Source organism: Protopterus annectens, chromosome 12.part0 (assembly GCF_019279795.1).
Source record: "Protopterus annectens isolate FY-2018-M chromosome 12.part0, PAN1.0, whole genome shotgun sequence".
In the NCBI taxonomy this organism is placed as follows: Eukaryota; Metazoa; Chordata; order Ceratodontiformes; family Protopteridae; genus Protopterus; species Protopterus annectens.
In genome coordinates, this window is record NC_056746.1 from 938,251,430 (window position 1) to 938,272,765 (window position 21,336).

A 21,336-nucleotide genomic window follows, 5' to 3' on the forward strand; every position below is an offset into this window, starting at 1 on the left:
CCCAGGGGTGTATTTTCTGTTACCCATCCACTCATCAAGGTTTCTCTTGAAGAGTGTTATTGAGGGGCTCTGCCTAATGTAGTTAGGAATTTTGTTCCAAAGCATGGGGAGTCTCTGTGACAGGAATCTATCACTCCAGCATGTTCTATTTATTGTTGTGGCGAGGTTTAGCTCACTAGAGCGAGTGTCTCGTAGTGACTTGGATTTCTTCAGGTGGAGCATGTCCCTCAATTCTGAGTTGGACATGGCTTTGTAAGTCAGGCAGAGATCACCTCTGAGTAAGCGATATGCCACAGAGTACAGCTGGAGTTTTTCCAGTCGAGCTGCACAGGACATATTGTTTGAGGCCAATAATCCTCTTGTTGAGGTACTTCTGTGGTCTTTCCAGCAGTTGGAAGTGTCTTGTGAGGGACATCCCAAATGGGGCATTATACTCTATGATGGGTCTGATGAGTGACAAGTAGAGGAGCATTATAACCTCTTTATTTCTAGATGCGAACCCTTTAGTAATTAGATGGGCTACATAGAAGGATTTCCTAACTACTTTGGCAATATGATTGTCGAAGGAGAGATTACTATCTACCTGGGTCCCCGGATCTCTTATTACCTCTTCTGTATTAAGGGGGCTGCCACCTATTTTTCCCCCAAACGGGATGACTATGCATTTTTTGGCATTTAGCTTGAGACCATGACTTTGACACCAGGTGTCAGTCTCAGTAAGGTCTTTTTGGAGAATGTCCGTGTCAGCTGGAGAGTCAATTATGGCTCCCAGTTTGCAGACATTGGCGAACATAGACAGCCATAGTCGTCCTGTGTTTGCCTGTACTTCTGAGAAGTATATGCAAACAGTAGGGGTCCCAGGACAGAGCCTTGTGGGACACCACTTGTGACTGGTTTAGAGTCGGACCTGGAGCCCGCTATGCTTACCGTGCGAGTTCTGTCTAAGTCGGTTGGCAACCCATCTCGTGATGTAGGGGTTTGTGCAGGCTGGTGAGTTTTTCTATAATTCTCAAGTGGGGAATGATGTCAAAAGCCTTGGCGAGATCAAGGTAGGCTGTGTGAACCACCTTCCCCTCATCTATTGCCTTGGTGACTGTCTTGAAGAAGTCAACCAGTTTTAGTAGGCATGATCTGCCCTTAAAGCCAAACTGGGTCGGGTCAAGTGTTTGGAGGTTCCCAATGTCCAACGAGTTCCGAGATGATGCGCTCCACAGCCTTGCAGACCAGGCTAGTCAGGCTTATGGGGCGATAGTGGTCAGTTCTGGCCCCTCCTCTGTGGAGCGGAATAACCACTGCTATGTGCCATTCTATGGGCACGTAGCCTGTGGAGAGGTGGAGGTTGAACAGTGTGTGTTAAGGTGGGAGGGGGTTAGTTCGTTCTGTAGTTCGTGCAAAACACAGCCTGGGACACCATCTGGCCCCATTGACTCTGCTTTTGAAAGGGCTGTTTTCACTTGTGGTCTGATTTCTGGGACACTACACTTTTCTGGTATTGTTGTGGGCCCATTTTGGGGGTGAGGGGGGGTTGCACTGAATCTGCCAGGATGTTGGCAATATCAGTGGGTTCAGTATATTTTGTGCTATTTTGCCCTAGCTCAGAGCATATCTGCGAGTTGCCACTTAGATTGACATAGCTAAAGAAGGCTTTGTGGTTATCTTTTGAACCTTTGGCTATTTTTCTTTCAAAGTTAAACTTGGAGGATTTTATGAGGGACCTTAGTTTCTTACAGATGAGGGATGTCTTTCCTTCTTGGGATTTGCTTTTTTTCTGAACTAGTTTCCTCCTCCTATTGTATAGCCTGTTTATGGCAGGGGTCCACCAGACTAGTTTCCTTCTCTTAGGGGAGCGAGTCTTCATTTTGCTAGGGATGGCATGATCCATGCATCCTTGTAGGTGCTCAGAGTGCATTTGTAAAGGTTCCTGCATCTTGGACACTTATCCTTTAGCGTGGGGGCTGTGAAACTTACACCTCTGTCTTAAGTAAGTTGAAGTTTGCTATAGAAAAGTAATTCACTGTGGTTTCCTTGGTTGGAGATGGTGGTGTGGTGTGGACATCCAGAGTGATTAGTTTATGGTCAGATCTAACCAGTGATGGGTTGACCTCCGGTGTGGAACACCTGTCGTCCAGGTTGGTGATGACCAGGTCCAATATGTTTTCACATCTGGTAGGGGAGTTCACCAGCTGATCCAGGGCATTTGAGTTGATAAATTCCAGAAAGTGCTGGACCTAGGAGTTTGTACTTGAGTAGTTTTCCCAGTTAACGGTAGGGTAATTGAAGTCACCCAATATCGGGGTGTTAGATAGGACCTTCATATTTTCCAGTGTCTCCAGAAAGGCGGAGTGGTGGTCCTGGGTCATAGAGGGTGATCTGTAGCAGGCCACAATTTGCATTGCAGATTTGGCTGATGTTAGTTGCACATTAATGAACTTGGAGGTAACATGCTGCACGACTAACCTGGGGGTGCAGGTATCCTTGATGAATGTGGATACACCCCCTCCTTGTGTGTTTCGGTCCATGTTCTGTGGCCGAAATGTGCGGTACGAGTTGTAGCCCGATAGTGCTGGGGCGCTCTCTGTAGAGCCTTGAACCAGGTTTCACTTACTGCACAGATGTCGACGTTCTCCATACTGAGGAGTGCTTCTAGTGCATGCATTTTGAGATTTAAACTCCTAGTGTTGAGTAGCATAACCCTCATTTTTTTATTTGTGCTGTTTACGGAGATGGGTTTTACTTTTGAGCCTTGCCTAAAAAAGGCACTAAGGGGGCAGCAAAAGCCTTGGCCAGTATTCGAAAACCTAGTGGTGACAGGTGCAAGCCGTCTCTTGCAAAGCAACGAGGCTCGTCGAGCATGTTGTTCCAGGCTGACAAGACACTGGATCCCCTTTGAATTGACACCAGAAGCTTAGCCAATTGTTGAAATTGATCATTTTTTCTTTATACTGCGGTATTATTCTTGGTGAGGGCAGGATGCTACTCGGGGTCAGGATCATACCTGCCTGGGCTACATGATCAGAGAGCTCTTCCAGGTCTCTTTTCATGTAGTCCAGGGAAGTACGTCTCAGGTCATTCACACCAACATGAACAATGACAGAGTCATATTTATGCTTGTTCTAGAGTGACCTGAGTGCGTGTGTTATGTGGTGGATTCTGGCTCCCGACAGGCAGCTAACAGTAACCTTCTTGTCCAGCCTAGTGAGTGGGACGTCAGTGTGCCTGACTATAGAGTCGCCTATTACTAGTGTGTTAGGTATGTTATTTCACCTTAAGGGCTGTGATTGTGCGGCACACTGATTTTGCGTTTTATGTGTTGTCTGGTTTGTGAGGGGAGGTGCAGGTTTTTTGGGTGCCTGCTTTGGAGGTGTGTGATGCTTTTGCAGGTTTTTATTCAGAGCCTCAGAGTATGATTTTGTGTATTTATGTGTATTTTTTGCCAGTGCTGGTTTAGTATGTCTCTGTGAGGCTGGAGGTGTGGTGCAAGTGTTAACCTTCTCCTCAGGACTGCCTGTTCCAGTCTTGGGTGGAGAGAGCCTAGTCTCCAATTTAGCTACATAATTGCATCTCTTGTTAATGTTTTGTGGTAGGAGGAGAGGGTCGTCTGTGTACATGAGGCAGTTGTAATATTGCCTCAAGGTATCCAGAGATTCACCAGCTGGACTGGAGAGTATACCTGAAATTGCCCTTTGGTCATGCCTGAATAGTAGGGTGAGCTGCTTGGTTGGTGAGGGGTGAATAATGAGCCTTGCCCTGCTGGGCAATCAAGTGTCGGGGTATATTAGTGCTTGCTATTAGGTCTGAGCAAGTGCTGGACTGTAGGATGCTTTTTAAGTGCTTAGGTTGACAGACTACTTTCAAGGGAAAAACTGAAGAGAAGACTTGGTGGAGCCGGGATAAATTTAGCCCTAGCTAACCGGCGCTGCCCAGACGTGCAAAACCGTGCAAATGCAGTTTTTACAGCAGAGAAATGAAAGAGATGGAAATTAGCCCAAAATGGCCTATAAACTACTAACTTCTGGGCTGGAACCACTCCTCCAGGAACAGATGGCTGCTCAAAGCTCGCTCTCTCACAGGTGAACAGAGAAACTTCCCTCTATCCAAGTAAGGTATGGGCAACTCAGAAAATTGTAACACAGCCCTGAATTCAGCACTAGCCTGAAAACTGGACTATACTAGCTTAGAAAGGTGGGAAACAGAAAAAAATTTTGACAAGACAAGGCAAAAACAGTAAACAATGCACTTGAAACAGTTTTAAACTACTACAAACAGTAAATAATACACTTAAAACAGCTTTAGATGACTACAAGCAATCAGAAAATGCTTGTAAACACATTACCCAATTAACCAGTAAAAAAAATCTCAAAACTGAGTCCTGTTCCTGTACTCTTCAGACTAGTTCTAACTGAACACTCCTGCCACTTTGGTGCAGGGGAACCTTCTCCAAAAAAGAAGGCCTGGATTAGTGCTCAAGTTATACAAGCAAAGCTAGATTTGGCAGACCTGGATCTAGTCTATGCTACAGCAAAGGCGGTGCACAAATTTCAGTAAGAAACAGTTCAAATATGCAGGCACTAAGCCTTGAACCAGAAATTCCCAGCTCAGAAGGGCAGAGTCCAGCCTCTCCTCCAACGAGAGTACAGACCACGAACCTTCTTAATGTAAAACAACTGGTCTGAAGCCCAAGTGCTTAAACCAAAAAGCTTAGAATGATAGTTACACCAAGCAGTAATAAATACAACTGAGTACTTTCAAGATGACGCAAAAGCAAAATAAAGTGGGAAGAAACAAAAGCAGTAAAAGCAGATGAAAAAGTGCAAAATTTTTTTTTTTTTTTTTTTTTTTTTTTTTTTTTGAGTGAGCAAATGTGATGGGCCCAGGAGGAGTATCCAAATGCAAATTTACAAAAAAGAGGGGGCGGGCAGTTTCAAACCCCCCAAGATTAACTGAAAAAACAGAGCCACAACTTCCAGCTAGATTGTATTCAATGCAACACAAATAAATCAATTTAAATGCTGTATTTGAAAAAAGTGCAGATAAAGATTTACTTAAATTCACTTATATGTCCAGCTGATTGCACGTAGGTCTTAGCTGGCCAAAGATCAATGTTACATAGAATAGTTTAGGATATACACTCTTAAAGGCATGGTGCTGAAAGTTAAATGCAAGCATTAACTGTCTGACAAGAAGTCAAATTAACTTGTTTATTTATCTAACATTAGTTTACCGGGAAAGTCTGACTGGGCCAGAAAGTGCACATTTTCAGCAGAGGCCCAGGGAGAAAAGCTCCGCAATCAAACATCAATTACAGACATTTTAAATCACAAAGTATCATGTTACACTACAAATCATAAGACTGAAAAATTGTAACGAGAATACTATGGACACACATGTTCAATGTTTTAAAGAGCAATGAAAATCAGCAGCGAGGAAAAAAATAGTCACATTTGTTACATACAGCAGTATGTGATAAATGAAACTGAGAACTATATTAAAGATACACGTTATATAAAAGATTACATGATTACAGACAGTGAGAGGGAAATGCCTTAGTATGAGAGATTGTGCTCATATTAAGGTTATAGAGTGAAGAATGCAGGAGATTATAAGAAGAGAGTGTAGAGCTTAGGTGGGTGGGAAGGAAAAAGGTAGAGGAAAGGTCTACAGAGATGAAGTGGATAAAGTTGGTTAGTGGGGAAACACGAAGGAAAGGAGTGGAGGAAAAGACTGTCAAGAAATTAGATTTAGTTTGAAAAGGGGTGACAGATGTATAATGAGTAAGTTCAGCCAGTTATGGCACAGGAGCAGGTCCAAGATTTTGTAAAGTATTCCTTTAGGCAACACTTAAAGGTGGGTAGATTAGAAATAGTTCTGGTGGCTAGACGTAAGAAGTTCAATTTTTTTTGCTACTTAGTACAAGTATCTCAATGCATTAGTATTACATAAATATAAAAATAAAATGGCCACACCAGTGATCAATGCCAAAATGACAAGTGCATTGTGCATTAAAATTCCACAATATGCACAAATGAAAATGATTTTTAATAAATTGTTGCCAACAATAAATAAAACATTGAGATATATTTCAGAAAACGTCTCTCCTTTAATTACAGATTACAGCAATCTCAGGTTTTATACAAAGTAAAATGTCCTATCAACACTTCAGTAGTACACAGAGTTTCTATTTTCTCTGTTTTAATGTTCACTTGATGTCGAATGACTGCACTGAAGTGGTGATCATATAGCATTTTTTTCATGAAGTCATGTGGAGTGCAACCTCTTCATCCCTCAAGATTATAAATTTAGCAACAGGCTTATGGTGAAAAGCACAAATCCAAGGTGTCTGTATTTGTAAACATTAGTGGTTCAGATTTACTCAAACTTGTCAAAAAAAATGAAAGACACTGGTTAAAATGCTTACAGTACTGTAAATTTTACCTGCATAAATTGTATCAGCATTGTTTTATCTAATATACTGCTCAAACCAAAGGGTAGAAATAGCAAACTAACCATTCTGTAAAAACTGCAAGACCTAACCAAGCTAGAGTCCTCACTGTAGAACACCTTAAACCTCCAGTTATAGGGGACCAAATAATATATGTAAATGACCCCTTAAGAACATACCAGCATTTCAGCTACACGGATTCTGAATACCCGACTTTTTACTTAAGGGTACAGGCAAGCTAAAATACTTCATGAGCTTACAACCAATAAAATCAGCCAATTAAGCAAATCTGTCAGCCATACCAGCTTTGCCTCATTTTTACCATGTCCTTCCTTCATAAAATAATTGATTTTCTGATAAAACTGAGGATTACAGTCAAGGCAGTTTCATACTTACAGTTCAGAAAATGCATTTTAATGCAATACCTGTTCTATTATGCATCTGAGTGTTAAAAAGATAAACTAAAATAATCAATTTAAAAACTTCTATCCACCCATTATTTTTGGCTTTGTTCAGAATTCTTGAACATAAAAAGAAGTATGAAAGCACCAGTGCAAGAAAGAATTTCAAAGGGAACATGGACAGGAGACTGTTTAAAAGAAGAAATATACATTTGTTTTAGTCAAAGATTTACAAGTCAGTGCCCACTACCTTCTCAACTTCTTTAATCTGTATAGAGTTGTAAAGCATCAGTAAGGTACTACAGGTCCCATTTTCTCCAACTGGTAAGGTAGTGAAATCAGTCCATGGGATACTGTGTTGCAAACATTCCAGATGAGTGTTAAACAAAGCAGATACAGGACCTATACAAAACACAGCCTGTTGAATACAAACCATAAAAGCTGCTGCACAACCAAACTCATTAAGAGCATGATGCCTCTTCTGCTAGTCTGCAAATTAAGAAGCAGATAACTCCAGCAGCATGCTATAATGTTCTAGTCAAATTACATTTTGCCACACACACTGGGGTGTATACAAGAAATGTATCCATCATATACACGAGAGGAACATGCACTTTGTCCTGTCCTGGCATCCCTTCAGACACAAGTATGTCTTTCTAGTCCTGGCAGTATACTCAATATGACAATGGAGCTTACTGAGCATGTTCTAAAATGCAAACAGATACTTGACAAATTAAGAATGAAAAGATGGCAACTACACACACACACGAAACCAACACAATTTACAACACACAAAAATATACAAAGGCACTAAAAGCAGATACATAAGACACCGGTAGCCATCTGCAGCACAAGGCCAACCATAGTTTAATCAGTCAAAGCCTGCTACAGCACAACATTGCTACCTCTAATTCACCCTGCCTTTGCCAGTCACTCTGATTAGCAAATTACTTTTGGAGGGAAAAAGTTCTTGTCCACTTTCTTAACCATCTACAGTCCTGGACCTACCTCCATCATCCTTTAAAATTTTCTCACCAACCTTATTATTCAGTCCATACCTGCTTGCCTCAGAAAAAATGTTTTCCCATTCCAGCCTTCTCCAACTCAGTAAAGACCCAGGCAAGGAAATCCAACCAGAATGAATGGAGAAGGTTTCTGCTACATTAACACAGGATGAGCAGCATGTAACGACACAACTCTTTACACAACCCAACCTTATGCAAGGAAACAACTCTAGCCACACTGCAGTGCAAATCTGATTTCTAGCAAAGACTAAACATATTCGAAAGGGCTTCACCCAGCACTGTTGCCAACTCTCCAAAAACCAAAAGAAAACCACACACTTGTAAACAGTGACCATCAAATTATTTCCTCTGTCTCCTCAAACACTTAAAATGTTTACTGCAGTTTGTACAGAGGAACAGCTCAATTACCATTTCTGCGTATTACTGAAAGGTTCTGAGAAGCAGGGTCATCAATATATTTTTTAAACAAATATACCACTAAAAAAAAATTAGCCACAACCCAAATATTTAAGTCACCTCACTCAAAAGATTGCAAAAGTAACACTACCACAGTTACCTCAACTAAAATACTTTTCGCTTGTTCTGACCATCTCAGTTGGCCGAATTACATTAGCTGCATTTTTCTGACCTTGTCATAATCCCATCCCCAAATACACAAACTTCTAAAAATTCTACTCTGCTTAAACACTCTTACCTTATTGCGTAGGGAGAACAACTGTGTTTTCTGACCACACATTACTCTAAAAAGTATAAAAGTTGATTTACTTGTAGTTATTTAAGACAGCTATATAGATCCTGCTACTCCATGGCTTGTGATAAGTGGTGTATTTTGGAGCTTTTGTGCTTAAGTACAGCCTGGCAGGTCAACAGTACACATGTGCAAAATACAGAAATAGTGACAAAAATGCAGAATACATTTTTTAAAAAGGGACACTGATTAAAATCACTATCATCAGCTAGTAAAAAAAATAAGCAAACTATGCTTCTGGGTCATACGCAAAATTAAATCCACAAATGCCGATTTACTCTCTCAATGAAAAGCACAAAAGCAACCATGCTAAAAAGACATTAAATGTAATGGTCAAATAAAAGGTAACTGTTCTACACACAGCTTTTTCCAAAGCTTTTCCTGCCCTGAACTAAAGTAATCAGTGTTAAAAATAAATAAAAAAAAAAAAATTTAAACAACTCCTCTTATTTTCTTAATGTTAAACCAAGACGGAAAGATGAACAGTTTTCACATCCATGTCTATGTAAGGAATAGCTTCTGGGTAGCTCATTGCCTCAAAAAATTACACCAACTGGAATTCTTCTCAGCTCAAGTTAAGAAAATACCCCCCCCCCACACACACACACACACACACACACACACACACACCCTAAAATAAACCCACAATAGAAAACAAAGCTCTCTTTTGTTATCCTGGTTCTTGCAAAAAAACAGTATCTGTGAACCATATACAATTTCAAAATGCCCCCAAAGAAGAAATGCTTTAGCCACACAAGGATGGCCACTAAAAGAACATTCTGTAGGCAACAAACATAATAGTAAATTGCAAAAAAAAAAAAAATGTTCAGTAATTTTTCAATTCTTAGTTCAAAACTTATCACATGCTTGGCACATCCACATAGGTCTAATGCAGTCCACTGAACTAAGACAGCAATATTTTTATGCCAGTCAAGGACGGGTATATGAAGGATTTTATGCCACATGGACAAGTGAAATGCTTAATGAAACAGTCATTTCTGCACCCACTCGCAATAACAAAAACCTGATAGCAATCCAGACAGCAGCACTGCAATGGAACCAGCTATTAGAGAAGACCAACTAATGCTAGGCTCATGCATTTACCAATTATATAGTCTACTTTCTGAAATTCTTCTAATGCTCCTTGAAAAATGGAGTTCAACACAAACATGTCAACGTTTCACTGTCCCAATTTAAACTACGGTCATCACACTACCATATAGAAGTTTTGGGAACCCGTAACACAAGCAAGGGTGGCAGGCTAAGCACGCTGGGAAACTTGCCATTTGAAAAGCCATTCAACTGTGCAGTGCTACACTCAACATCCACACCAAGGCTGTTGCTATTGGTGTTATTAACAGAAATAACTCAAGAGTCTGGAATAAGTTACTTCTAGGCATCCAGTCTCTTTTACTACAAATAGCCCCAAACAGATACAGTCAATTCCAACATTCCAAACCCACCAATGTGGTTAAAAACGCAATATTCAAAACTTTTTAAATTACTACACTGAAACTCAAATTTCTCAGTCACCAACTCACCCGGTGTACACAGGCTACAAACACTACTGCATGATTTTTTTTTTCACCGATTAGGTCTAAAATTGACAAAACAATTTAAAAGATTAGAAAGTTATGAAACCCTGAAAGCTCAAATCAACATTTTTCACATACAAAATAAACAGTCATACAAGACTAAAACCTTGTAACAGTGAACACAAAAACTGAAAATGCGTAAATACAATTTAAAAATACTGTGAAAAAGCAGGCAATGAACAGTTACTGCATTAAAAAATGTACTGTTGTATATACTCCATGAAATTTAAAGTGAAGTGACAGGCATCCAGCTAGCAACTGCGCACTAGATATTTAAAACATATACTTACTATTTAAAATAGATCATTCCATACAGTAAACAGAACACAAACATTATCAATTCAGTATAATTCAGGAAAAATGACAAAAACTAACGCAGTCCATTGCCTTCATTTTAGTATACTTACTTTCAGAACCAACATACATCAACTGCTGGATTAATAAAAAATAAATTCTTAGTTAAAAAAAAAAAAAAAAAAAAAAAAAAAAAAGGGGAACCATTTACTTTGATAAATGTTTTGCTTCTATAGAGTTATACTAAACAACCATCATGTGTCTTAAGAAATAACTTGCTGAATCAGCTCTATCTACTCACCTCTCATCCTATCAAAATATCTTAAAACCATGCAAAGCTGTGAAAATTATCTTACTGATACAGATTAACACACTGGCTGCAGTACTAAATCATTAAACCTTTTCAGGAAAACTAACAGCCTACCAGATTAACTAACTAACACATAACTACTGCACTGCTTCCTCCTAGTGCAGCTGAAAAGGACCAAAGGCCGATAAGAAGCCGGTAGTATGTCATATATCATACAGAATTCCACAAAAGTTACTTAGAACGTCCACTTTCACAGGCAGCAAGAGTGAAATGGTTCATTAGATCCAACTGCACTACCACAACGAACACTCCTGTCAAGCACAATTCTGCAACACCCACACTACTAATCCCCAAGCCAGTTGTAAAAAGGTACACTATTCACATCACCTGTTTAAATCAAACTGTACTGCCCAGTTAAAAATGACAATGTTCAGGCATAATGTTCATCTGAACTAAATCCAATACGACTTGCCAAAATTTATGAACCCGAACAGGTAAAAAACAAAATTAAACTAGAAGAGGTAAACAAGCAAAATGTTCCTTTAATGCAATTTTCAACCATTGCCATGAAACAAGCTCAAGCTTACATTAAAAAATAATACAACTTTAAAATAACATCTACACTGCAAAAATTTAATTCATATCTCTACAATGTTTGCATTAACCCTTGCATGAAGAAATGCCAATATAAAAAAAGTGCTTGTAATTAGCACGAAGAAAACGTTTATAAACCGTGGTCTCTATTAGCATGTCAGTTTTGATTCAGCGTCTTGGTACAACCTTGTTAGTACCACTGTTAAACAGGGTGGACACGAGAACAAACCATGTACAGGTAGACATACAAAAACAATGTAAATGCCACTCACTAAAATTCTTCAAAACAAGCAGGAAAAAAAATGCTCAAAGTATTTAAAATGAGTTGAAATTCAAGGTGCAGCCATGGTAAGTAAAGTTAACATTTTCCTAACAATTAAATGCAGGAAACTGGTATTAAATTCAGCAAATAAAAACTAAAGCTTCACCCATAAGACTTTTTTGCTCTCTTTAAGCATACAACAGTGCTGACCATGTGAAATGCCACTATGTAAGAGATCAGTATTTTTTCTTGTCACAGAAATGAACATACGGCATCAATAGGACATTAATAACTAGCTTTTTTTAGAAAGATGGGGAGCATAAATTATTCTATGAAAAGTATTTATACAAATAATTTAACCAAATAAATTGTGAAATAAACTTAACTGTTCGACAAAATAAAACTAATAAAATGACCTGAAAAAAATTCCACAACGCAACAGAGCAAGGCAGAGAATTTCTTCGCTTTCTCAGTTTCCCTAATTTTCTATTTATGCCACTCTGTTAAACTATTTCTTTTTCATTTATTTAATATTAAAAACACACTTATGTACTACAAACACCTTAAAGGTGAACGATACTTCAGAAATTATAAAAAAAAGTTTTGATGAGAACAGCATTGTGTCTAACTTCCAAATAATTCTGAGCTGAATTTGAGACTTCAGACACCAGAAAAAGAAAAACTTAAGAAAATCAACACTAAATAGCTTTTAAGTTCCATAAAAATTATCACAAGATAAGAAAATATTTTTCCTTCATTCAATACACCAGTCTTTTTATGCAAAAACATTCATATGATCTAGTTATGTCACATTTTGGCAAAGTCAAAAACCACCACTTTCCACTTAGTTCAAAATGAATTTTTATTTTACTGTGGGAAGGGACCTTATACCACAAATTACATGAAATGCAACCATAAAACAAAATGAACTACAATGGAAAACAATGTGCCCGCTCTCACTAAAATAGTTGTGTACTAAAAATAAAACGACAACATTTGGGAAAAATGTTCTATCCAAGCTATCTCCATTTACAACAGCAGCCTTCAAGTACTGCTAGAGCTGCTTATTTCTTCAATCTTTAAAGTGGTAACATTTCTGAAGAAAATAAACCCCTTTCTAAAACAATGACATTACTTGCATAATTTCTACTGCTACTTGAAAGAGACAGCCTTAGTAACAGTCAACCTAAATTATGCACAAACTAGTTAAATACTACCGTCTTTCCCCAGTACCTTGAAAAACAAAAAATGCACTTGTGACTATCTGTTTTGCTGATATCTGGCAAAGAAGACCGAAAGCAAACGAAAATTAAAATTGTGTATTCACCATATGAAACAAAATAAATATGCATTACTACAATTCTCTTTACACAACGTAGGAATTTTATTACCTCATAACCCAAGTCCAGAAACAGGCTTGACATGAACACCAAGCCGTAACACCAGACAAAAAAATGTACACATTAATTTTAAATACTGACATCTTGAACAAAAGTCTCAGACTGCACATAAACCCCACAAATTCAACATTGCACAAATGTTAGACTGCAAAGCTTTACCCTTTAAAATGATGAACTCTGATCCCTATTAAGACTATAAAAACAGGCCCATGTTTTAAACGGACAACATTCTACTACATAAAGTAGTCTGTAAAGATTTAACAATTTTATAAAAGATGCACTTACTCTGCATTGAATCCATTGACATGTAAAATCCTCATCTGTTTGACAATAGTGCTTTTACCGGATTCACCAGCACCTGAAAAAAAAAAACACAGCAACTATTAGGCATATAAACAAAGATGTAAACAGACACTGACATAAACACATTTGCTATTTACAACAGAATCTGATTCAATGAATTGGATGCTGGACACTGGAACCAGTGAGAAAATGAAACCACATGATACCTCTATTTTTAGTAATAGTATGGATTCGGTGACAAGCTCCACACTGCCACTTATTGGCCCATCATCTGTGCATACGTTTAATGTTACTCTAATGTATATACATACATATGATTAACAAAAAACTTAAAAGGATTACAGCCTGAGCAGATGACTCCATCAACTTTCCCACCCACATCTGGCTAAAAATACCTTTAGCCCCTTCCCCCAAACAAAAATAAAACTGATTCCGTTTCTTTTAATTAATATTTCACCACTTCCAAACATGAAGTGCTCGATTCCCACTTAACACACTCTTGTTTGGTTGCTTCTGGTTATAAAAAAAATACCCAAGCGTTATATTCAGTCTGCTTACACCCTACTTCAAGATGTGCTTTATTTGCACACATTGATCAAAAGTAATGCAAAACTATGACCAAGTACTTGACAAAAGAAAAATAAGATTTCCAGCAAAGTCTCTATCAAGAAATTGTTATATGAAATGCCAAGAATATGGGTACGTTTAAATACCGGGTATTCCACCTGGTATGATGGAGGATTAACTTTGTGACATGACTTTTAAGCCTCGTTTCTCAAAAAATGTTATTTAATACCGATTTTATAAGGTAACATTACATACCACTAATTCTTACAAGAAAAAAAGGTACTTGCTTAATTTCTACCTAAATATTGTCCATTACTTGGAGTGATTCAAAACAGACAAAGCTCAAATATTTATGATAAAAATACACTTAAGTAAACCGCTTCTTTGGAGTCAACATAAAGCAGATTACGCCCTTAAAATTAAGAAACAAGACAGCGATAAATACACGATAAAAATTAATAAAAAGCGTTGCAAGTTAACAGATCCATTCAGAAACAGACGTCACATATTTAGTATGTGCATCTATGTAAATACTTCCCTGATACTGAAAGCGTCTCTTATGCGACACCAAAATACATCAGTCAGAAAGGAAACTGACGGCAAACCTACAAGCAAGGTAATTTGGATAGAGTCATCCTGCAGTGAAAATTAAGCAACGTAACCATGACCAAGATAACGTTGTTGCTCGTCTCACTTCCCTCAGTCCCTATCATATAATTTAGACCTTGTATAATTCGCTTTCCAAGCCAGATAGTCTAACTCCCCAGTACCCCACCAAGAAGCAGTAGTGGCATCCTCCATTTTGAATGCGACACTGACAACTTCTCTGCTATCATTTACATTAGACACCAGAAATAACAGCAACTCATTTTTTTCTTAAAAAAAGACAACACACTTATAACAGAAACCGCATAACTAAAACACTAAACATTCATCCTCCCAACCCCAAAACAAATAGTACAGCAGCTGCAGCTGTTACCCCACAAGCAATGGGCCAATTCATGCAGAGGGAACTACCACAAAAGAAAAGCTAATACTGGAAGCGGGTCAGGCAAGAGTGGCCTGAAGTTGATACTTCACATCCCATGAAAGGTTCAGACCACAAGAGTGTTGTTGCTACCTGTCCTGAAGGCCTTTCCCTCTGTAGTAGCATATACAAAACAAGGATGCCAAGTAGCACCTTGTAAGCTCGACTGCCGGTCGAAACCCACAATTTAAGCTGGCTTACTCTGCCCCTTGGTTCATTCCACCCACCACTCATTCTCTCCTCCTCCCAGCCCTAAAGCGCTACGAAAAACCGCACCTCAGTCTGGTAAATCCGGCTATATACTTACGGCTAAAACCGAAACATATCCAAAGATAACACTGAGACACGTTTAATAAGAGTAAGGTTTGCTACGAGTGGCCGCTACCAGTGGTCACTTCCACACACAGGATTTATTCCCCTATCCTAATAAACATATTAAAAAACGGCATGCATACAATACTCCTATCTTTCTGACAGCGCCCACGCCCCCGGTTTCTTCGCAAGTAAAGCCTAACAAACAGTCACCCGGTACATATACAACTGCTTCTAACAGCAGAGTCTTCTGTAATCAGACTGTCCCTGTCCGTTTGATAGACCCTGTTTTCCCTAGCAGGCCTGTACACGGACAACATGCCCGGCCGGTACGGCTCCCTCTTAACGAAATACCAGAAATGCGGCCCCTTCACTCCGCAATCAGCCCTCAGTCCCCGACGGCAACCTTAACGACTCTGCCTGGCCACCAACACACCGCCCCCACCACCAAACCACAGAGATACAGCAAGCAAACCATTCAGTTCCAATTTAGGTACCTACCCAGTAACAGAAGCCGGTGAGTTGCCCGGTAAAGCTGCTTGTCTTTCTGAAGCTGTTTCTCGATTTTTTTATTCGCTTCTCTCTGAGCTTTCTCTTCATTCCTCTGATCTTCAGTCTTGTTGTTCCCTAAACAACCCATTATGATTGCCGACGAGTTTTACAACCTCCTCTGACAGCAGCTTTAATCCAAACACGATGTTTTGTTTAAAGACTTATGCAACAACAACAGATTCAGTAAATAAAAACCTAGAAACACAAATCAGTAGAGCAGGATGATGACGACGCCCGGGCCGCCCTGTTGCTTTTTCTCTCCTCGATGCAGCTTTTCTTGACAGGGTGTTTGAAACGCTTTATTATACTAATAAATTAAAAAGAAAAAGAATAAGGCAAAACTTAAACAAAAAAAGTGAGGGGAAGAAAAAATAAATATATTCCAAACAGAAGCAACCCACAGAATCCGTAATTTTGACACAAAATAATCCAAACTTCGCTCCACTCAAAAATCCTCTAACGCCAAGGCATATGGATCCAATAATGCTATGGATTTCTAAAATCCCCAAAGGTTACGTTCCCTGTATTTGCAGGAGCAATGCAGGATTTTTCTTCAATTTTGTTTCCCCCCTGTCTTTTCTTTTCTTTTTTCTTCCTCCTCCTCTTCTTAATGGTGGTGTTTTTTCCAGTCCAAGGCCCCTTTTCTGATTCTTTTTTTCACATTACATTTCCGAACTATTCTCACTTCTTTATTTTCCTTCCTGTTCCTGGGAAATGATTCCCCAAACGAACAGGCAGGGAAGTCAGCCGATCCCCAGCAATGGCTTCCCTGGTCTGCAATTCTATTTTTGATTTTCTGTGTTGTATTTCTCATAGATTTGTATTGAGCTCTACTGAGAGGAGAGAGAGAGAGAAAAACGGGGTGGGGCAATCAGCTCACACACTGAACCATGGGAACTGAAACATTCACATGATACCCAAACGTCAGGCTGTACTTAGAAAACGCGCTCTTCTTAAAAGGGAGCAAATACACATTTTGTTTAAACTTAAAAGGGGTATTAAACTTTTGAGTAATAACCCTCAGAGTTGAAAGTTTAAAGTTGTATGGCGTTCCATCACAGGAGCCGGCTAAGTCCCGGTCTCATGGGAGCAGCTGGGTGTGGTAAACCGGTAGGTAACGCTTCAGAGCAGGTCACTACTGAAACAGTGTGACATTTATTTATTTATATTTGTTTAAAGCTGAAACACCTGTTATAAAGCACAAGAAGTTTAAAATGAAATAAAATCCTTAGCAATGAGCCAGATAGTGATGTACGCATTTGGAACTACAAAAATGTACAATAATCAGCAATTTCTGCAGAAATTCAAATGTCACTACTATTAAACTCTTACAGACAATTCAAAGGCTGAAGCAGTAAACAGGAGGTGAAGATTTTCCGCAACTCACTACAATGGCACGCTGACATTTTAAATCCTAACTAGGAAGAGTTGTTTTCTCTCCTTTTTTAATCCAGTACAAAAGTAGGGAAGAAGTTAAGGTTACCACCTGTCCCACTTTGCGAGGGAAAGTCCCTCTTTAGGCAGCCGTGTCCTGCAAAAAATTGAAAAAAAAAAGTCAAATGTCCTGAGATTTTAGAACAAATTAACAGTTATTCTGTATCTGAAACACCTACATCTTATAAGAAACAGAATAAGGAACTAAAATTAAACAAGAATAAGCTTTTATTTAGGCAAAACAGTGAAGTTATGTCCTTTGTACTGATCGCGGATATGTTTTGCCCTGCAAAATCTGACGTTTGTACCATAAATGTCCCACTTTGGGGCATTTGAAAAGGTGGCAACCCTAGATGAAGTGGTTAATATTAGTGGAGAAGGTCTACAAAAGCAGTATAGGGATGCGGTGTAGCAAAGCATAAAGTAAGATATACAGTAATTGTTTAATGGCGTTTTAGAGGATAAGGTAATTTTACTTAAGAGGTAATGGTGAAGTAGTCAAATACAAAAGTTATAATCTAAAAGTATTTGCTTGGTGACAAAGTTACACCAGCTAGCCGATAGAATGTTTAGTAAACAGAAAAGGTTGTCAGGCAACTGTGATACAAATCAAGTTATCTAAAGGTGGTTAATAAAAATGGCTCGCTAAGTGGTTTGCAGTACTCCAAAGTATCCCGCTTTTGAGGTCAGATTACTTTAGCAATAGATTGAATAACCACCTCCAAACCATTACTAGCAGTTAGCTGTACTTTATTCCACATAGTTTGTGTTACTAGATCTTTTAAACAGTTAAAAAATAGAAGCAAAGCTAAATGCCACTTATTTTAAGATGTACCCACACCACTTTTTGTCCTGTGCGGATACGACTGTCTGAAATGACTTTTTTTTCTAAATGCAAAAATAAATTATCTATGTCTATCGATTTTAAGAAAGTGAAAGCAATTTAATGACAGCACCTCTATTGTTAATACTAATGTTTGTAGGAATGTCTAGCATTCTTTTATTCTTGCAGACTGGGGTGCATGTAGCTAGCTGGTTGCTTTTTTACAGACTTAACTCTTCTGCTAAATGTCTCTAAGCAGAGATTAACTATATTCACAGATAAGTTACACATAAGAAAAGTTGTGATGTGTTCCTTCTTGTGAAAACTTGAGGAGGACAGGTCTGACAAAAGAGGTAAGTTGGCAAGCTACAACTCAAATGCTTCCTGATACTGTACTACATACCCAGTGTAGTAAAATGACAGTTAAAAAGTAGCTAATGTAACATCATCATCATCAGACAAACAGTGCTGTTTAGTGATAAATGCCCACACCCACAAACCATGAAGTTAATCGCCTAAGTACCAATTCTTACTGTCAGTCTTGAATATTCAAAGAATTGTAACTCAAAGGAAAGATTATTATTTTTAAATTTTAACAGCAGTTTATATTTATAGCAACTGTGACATTCACTAAAAAAGGAAAGAAAATATTCCATAAAGCTGTGAAACAGTTCAGTGGCACTTTTAGCTACCATTTAGATTGTTCCCATCCTAAATAACTATTCCTCAGAATGTCCTGAAAAAAGTTGAACCTACCCTTCCATTTCTGACTCTCATTCCACCATTCTCTATATTTTTTTCTTGGAACATTTAGACATTTGACGGCCTATAACTGTTCAACATAAAATCCTTTTTAAAACCACTCTTCTCAGATCTCCTAGAACTAACACAAAAAGCTTTTACATCCATAGAAACTTGGCTTTCTGAAGCCCATTTGGCACTCAGTCCCAAAAAGTCAAAACTATTACTATTCACAACCAAACCTCAAACTCAAGACTTCAAAATAGTCTCTCAAAATAATACTGAAATTGAAATTGTTAAAACATCTAAACTTCTTGGCATTACTATTGATGACAAACTCACATTTGAAAACCACATACTTAGCTCAAAAAAAAAATTAAACTTGGTAAGCTATTTAGACAAAAAACATTACCTGGACACATCTACCAAGTTACAACTAGCAGTCTTCTTCTTCCCTCCCTTTACAGTAACCCCATTTTTACCAACCTACACTCCCATCTACTAAATAAGTTACAATCTTGTTATTATAAATTGGCAAAATTTGTGTCCAATATATCAACTCACACACACCACTGCCAGGCCATTAAACCTTTAAATTGGTTTGAATTCCCATAAATTACTTAACAACCCCAATTACTGCCCTTCTCTTCAATCTATAATACAAATATATACCCAAACCCAGACCCTAAGGTCATCTAATAAACAACTCCTAGCTATTACCAAACCTAACAAAAGAGCTGGAAAATGCTTGTACTCCTATACCATATCCAAACTATGGATGCTCTTCTACCATCAATCACCCAACTAGACTCTGTAACAACTTTCAAATTAGCTATCAAGGACCACTTTCTTAACTCCCATATATGCCGCTGTAACCATGTGTTAACTAATACTGTTAACCACTATGTTACTACAACAGTAATTTTTTTTTGGTCATGAAACCTGTATGATTTTTTTTATCAACCGTTTTCCATACATATATAGATTTATTGCTCATTTTATATGCTATGTTATGATATATTTTGATGTAAATCTTTTGTGGAACTTTTCTCCCCGGGCCTCCACTGAAAATGGGTCCTTGGCCCAGTAAACTTTTCTAGTCAACAAATGACTAATAAATAAATACATTTACTTCCCCAAAATAATTACTCAATCAATCTGAAAAGAAATATTTGGACCGGTACCAATAAATGCACGGGTTCTCTTTACATCTGCCAAATGTATGACTATGTTTTAAATGTCTGCCTGCCACAGGGCAGTGTATAACTTAATGGTAAATGTTTCCAACTCAAAGCTCTAAGATTTGAGGTACAGTCCTGGCCACTGGCTACTGTTTGCATGGAGTTTGCAATACTTTTCCTGTTGCTATATGACTTTTGTCAGGGCACTCTATTTTTCCCAAATCACACAAAAACATGGTTAAGTGATTCCTGAAAATATCCACCCATAAAGTACATTAACCCTTGCCTTGGTAGAAAAGGTCAAACTCAAAAGGATCCATTCACTTATGGGAGGGATTAACAAATTATTCTATATATCTTTTACAGGTGTCTTCCATCATGGTTAATGATGACAATTAAATGATCTCACTGTGAAGTTTCTTTTTACATTTATCTGTTCTTTAGCCAGATATAAAAACCTGTATCACAGAAAATAATGCAAAAGCCTCACTCACTGTTAAGTTTCTTTTTACAATTATATATTCTCTAGCCAAATATAAAAACTTAAGCCACAGAAATTAATGCAAAGCCTTCAATTTAACATTTTGAATGCTTCCTTCAGCTGCTTATGGTACCTTCAGACTACACTGTAATCTTGTTTTCACTGTGTTGATTTCCATTTAAATCATTTTTTGTTACTTAATTATGTTGTTTTCTATGCGGTCAAAACATACAAGTCAGATTTATGGCCATAATGAAAATGTAATACTCATATAGTATGCCAGCAGTTCTATTCTGTCACTCTGATAATCTTCAGTCAATTACTCAGCTCCTTCAAACAGGCTTTAACAAATTAGCAAACTGCCTGACAAAAAGACATTATCTTCTGAATGACAAAACAGTAAAATTATTCTGTTTGCTAAGTACCCACCATAGCAGTAGAGTTTTACCTTACTAATTCATGCCAGCCCTAACCCTGCTCCTGTCCCTAACCCCAACACTATACCAGAAAAACCAGTTGAGTGGCATTTGAAAGACAATGTATAGAATGGGTGTGGCTTCGTTGAAAATTGAGTGTCGAGCTGGCACCTTGGCAAAGTAAAAATCTACTGCCAATCACTAGCGGACCGGAGTTCCGCTGTGGTGACCCCTAACCGGGAAAAGATGAAAGAAGAAGAACAACAACAACCAAAACACCAAATATTTGGACGCATACATTTCATCAACACTCATGCAACCCATTACATCTGTCCCTTTTCTCTAACCTTAATCCCCACACTCTCCCACTAACTAATACCAAAACCTTCACAATATCTAAAAGTTTCCTACTAACATCCAGCCATAAACAT

The 21,336-nt window shown here is 38.3% G+C and overlaps 1 protein-coding gene across 2 annotated transcripts in view; it reads right to left on the reverse strand.

The window, feature by feature from the left end:
- GNAS (GNAS complex locus) overlaps positions 1–21,336 on the reverse strand; it is a 2,418,861-nt gene that overhangs the window by 1,638,720 nt on the left and 758,805 nt on the right. The window contains exons 1-2 of one of the 2 annotated variants that reach the window (XM_044089971.1): positions 15,779–16,767; positions 13,354–13,426 (exon numbers count right to left, since the gene is read on the reverse strand). In XM_044089971.1, coding sequence (XP_043945906.1) covers positions 13,354–13,426; positions 15,779–15,917 — 212 coding nt within the window. In that variant the 5' untranslated portion in view covers positions 15,918–16,767. Of the gene's footprint in view, positions 1–13,353; positions 13,427–15,778; positions 16,768–21,336 lie in introns of those variants that run through there. The other variant, XM_044089970.1, reaches the window with a different exon arrangement.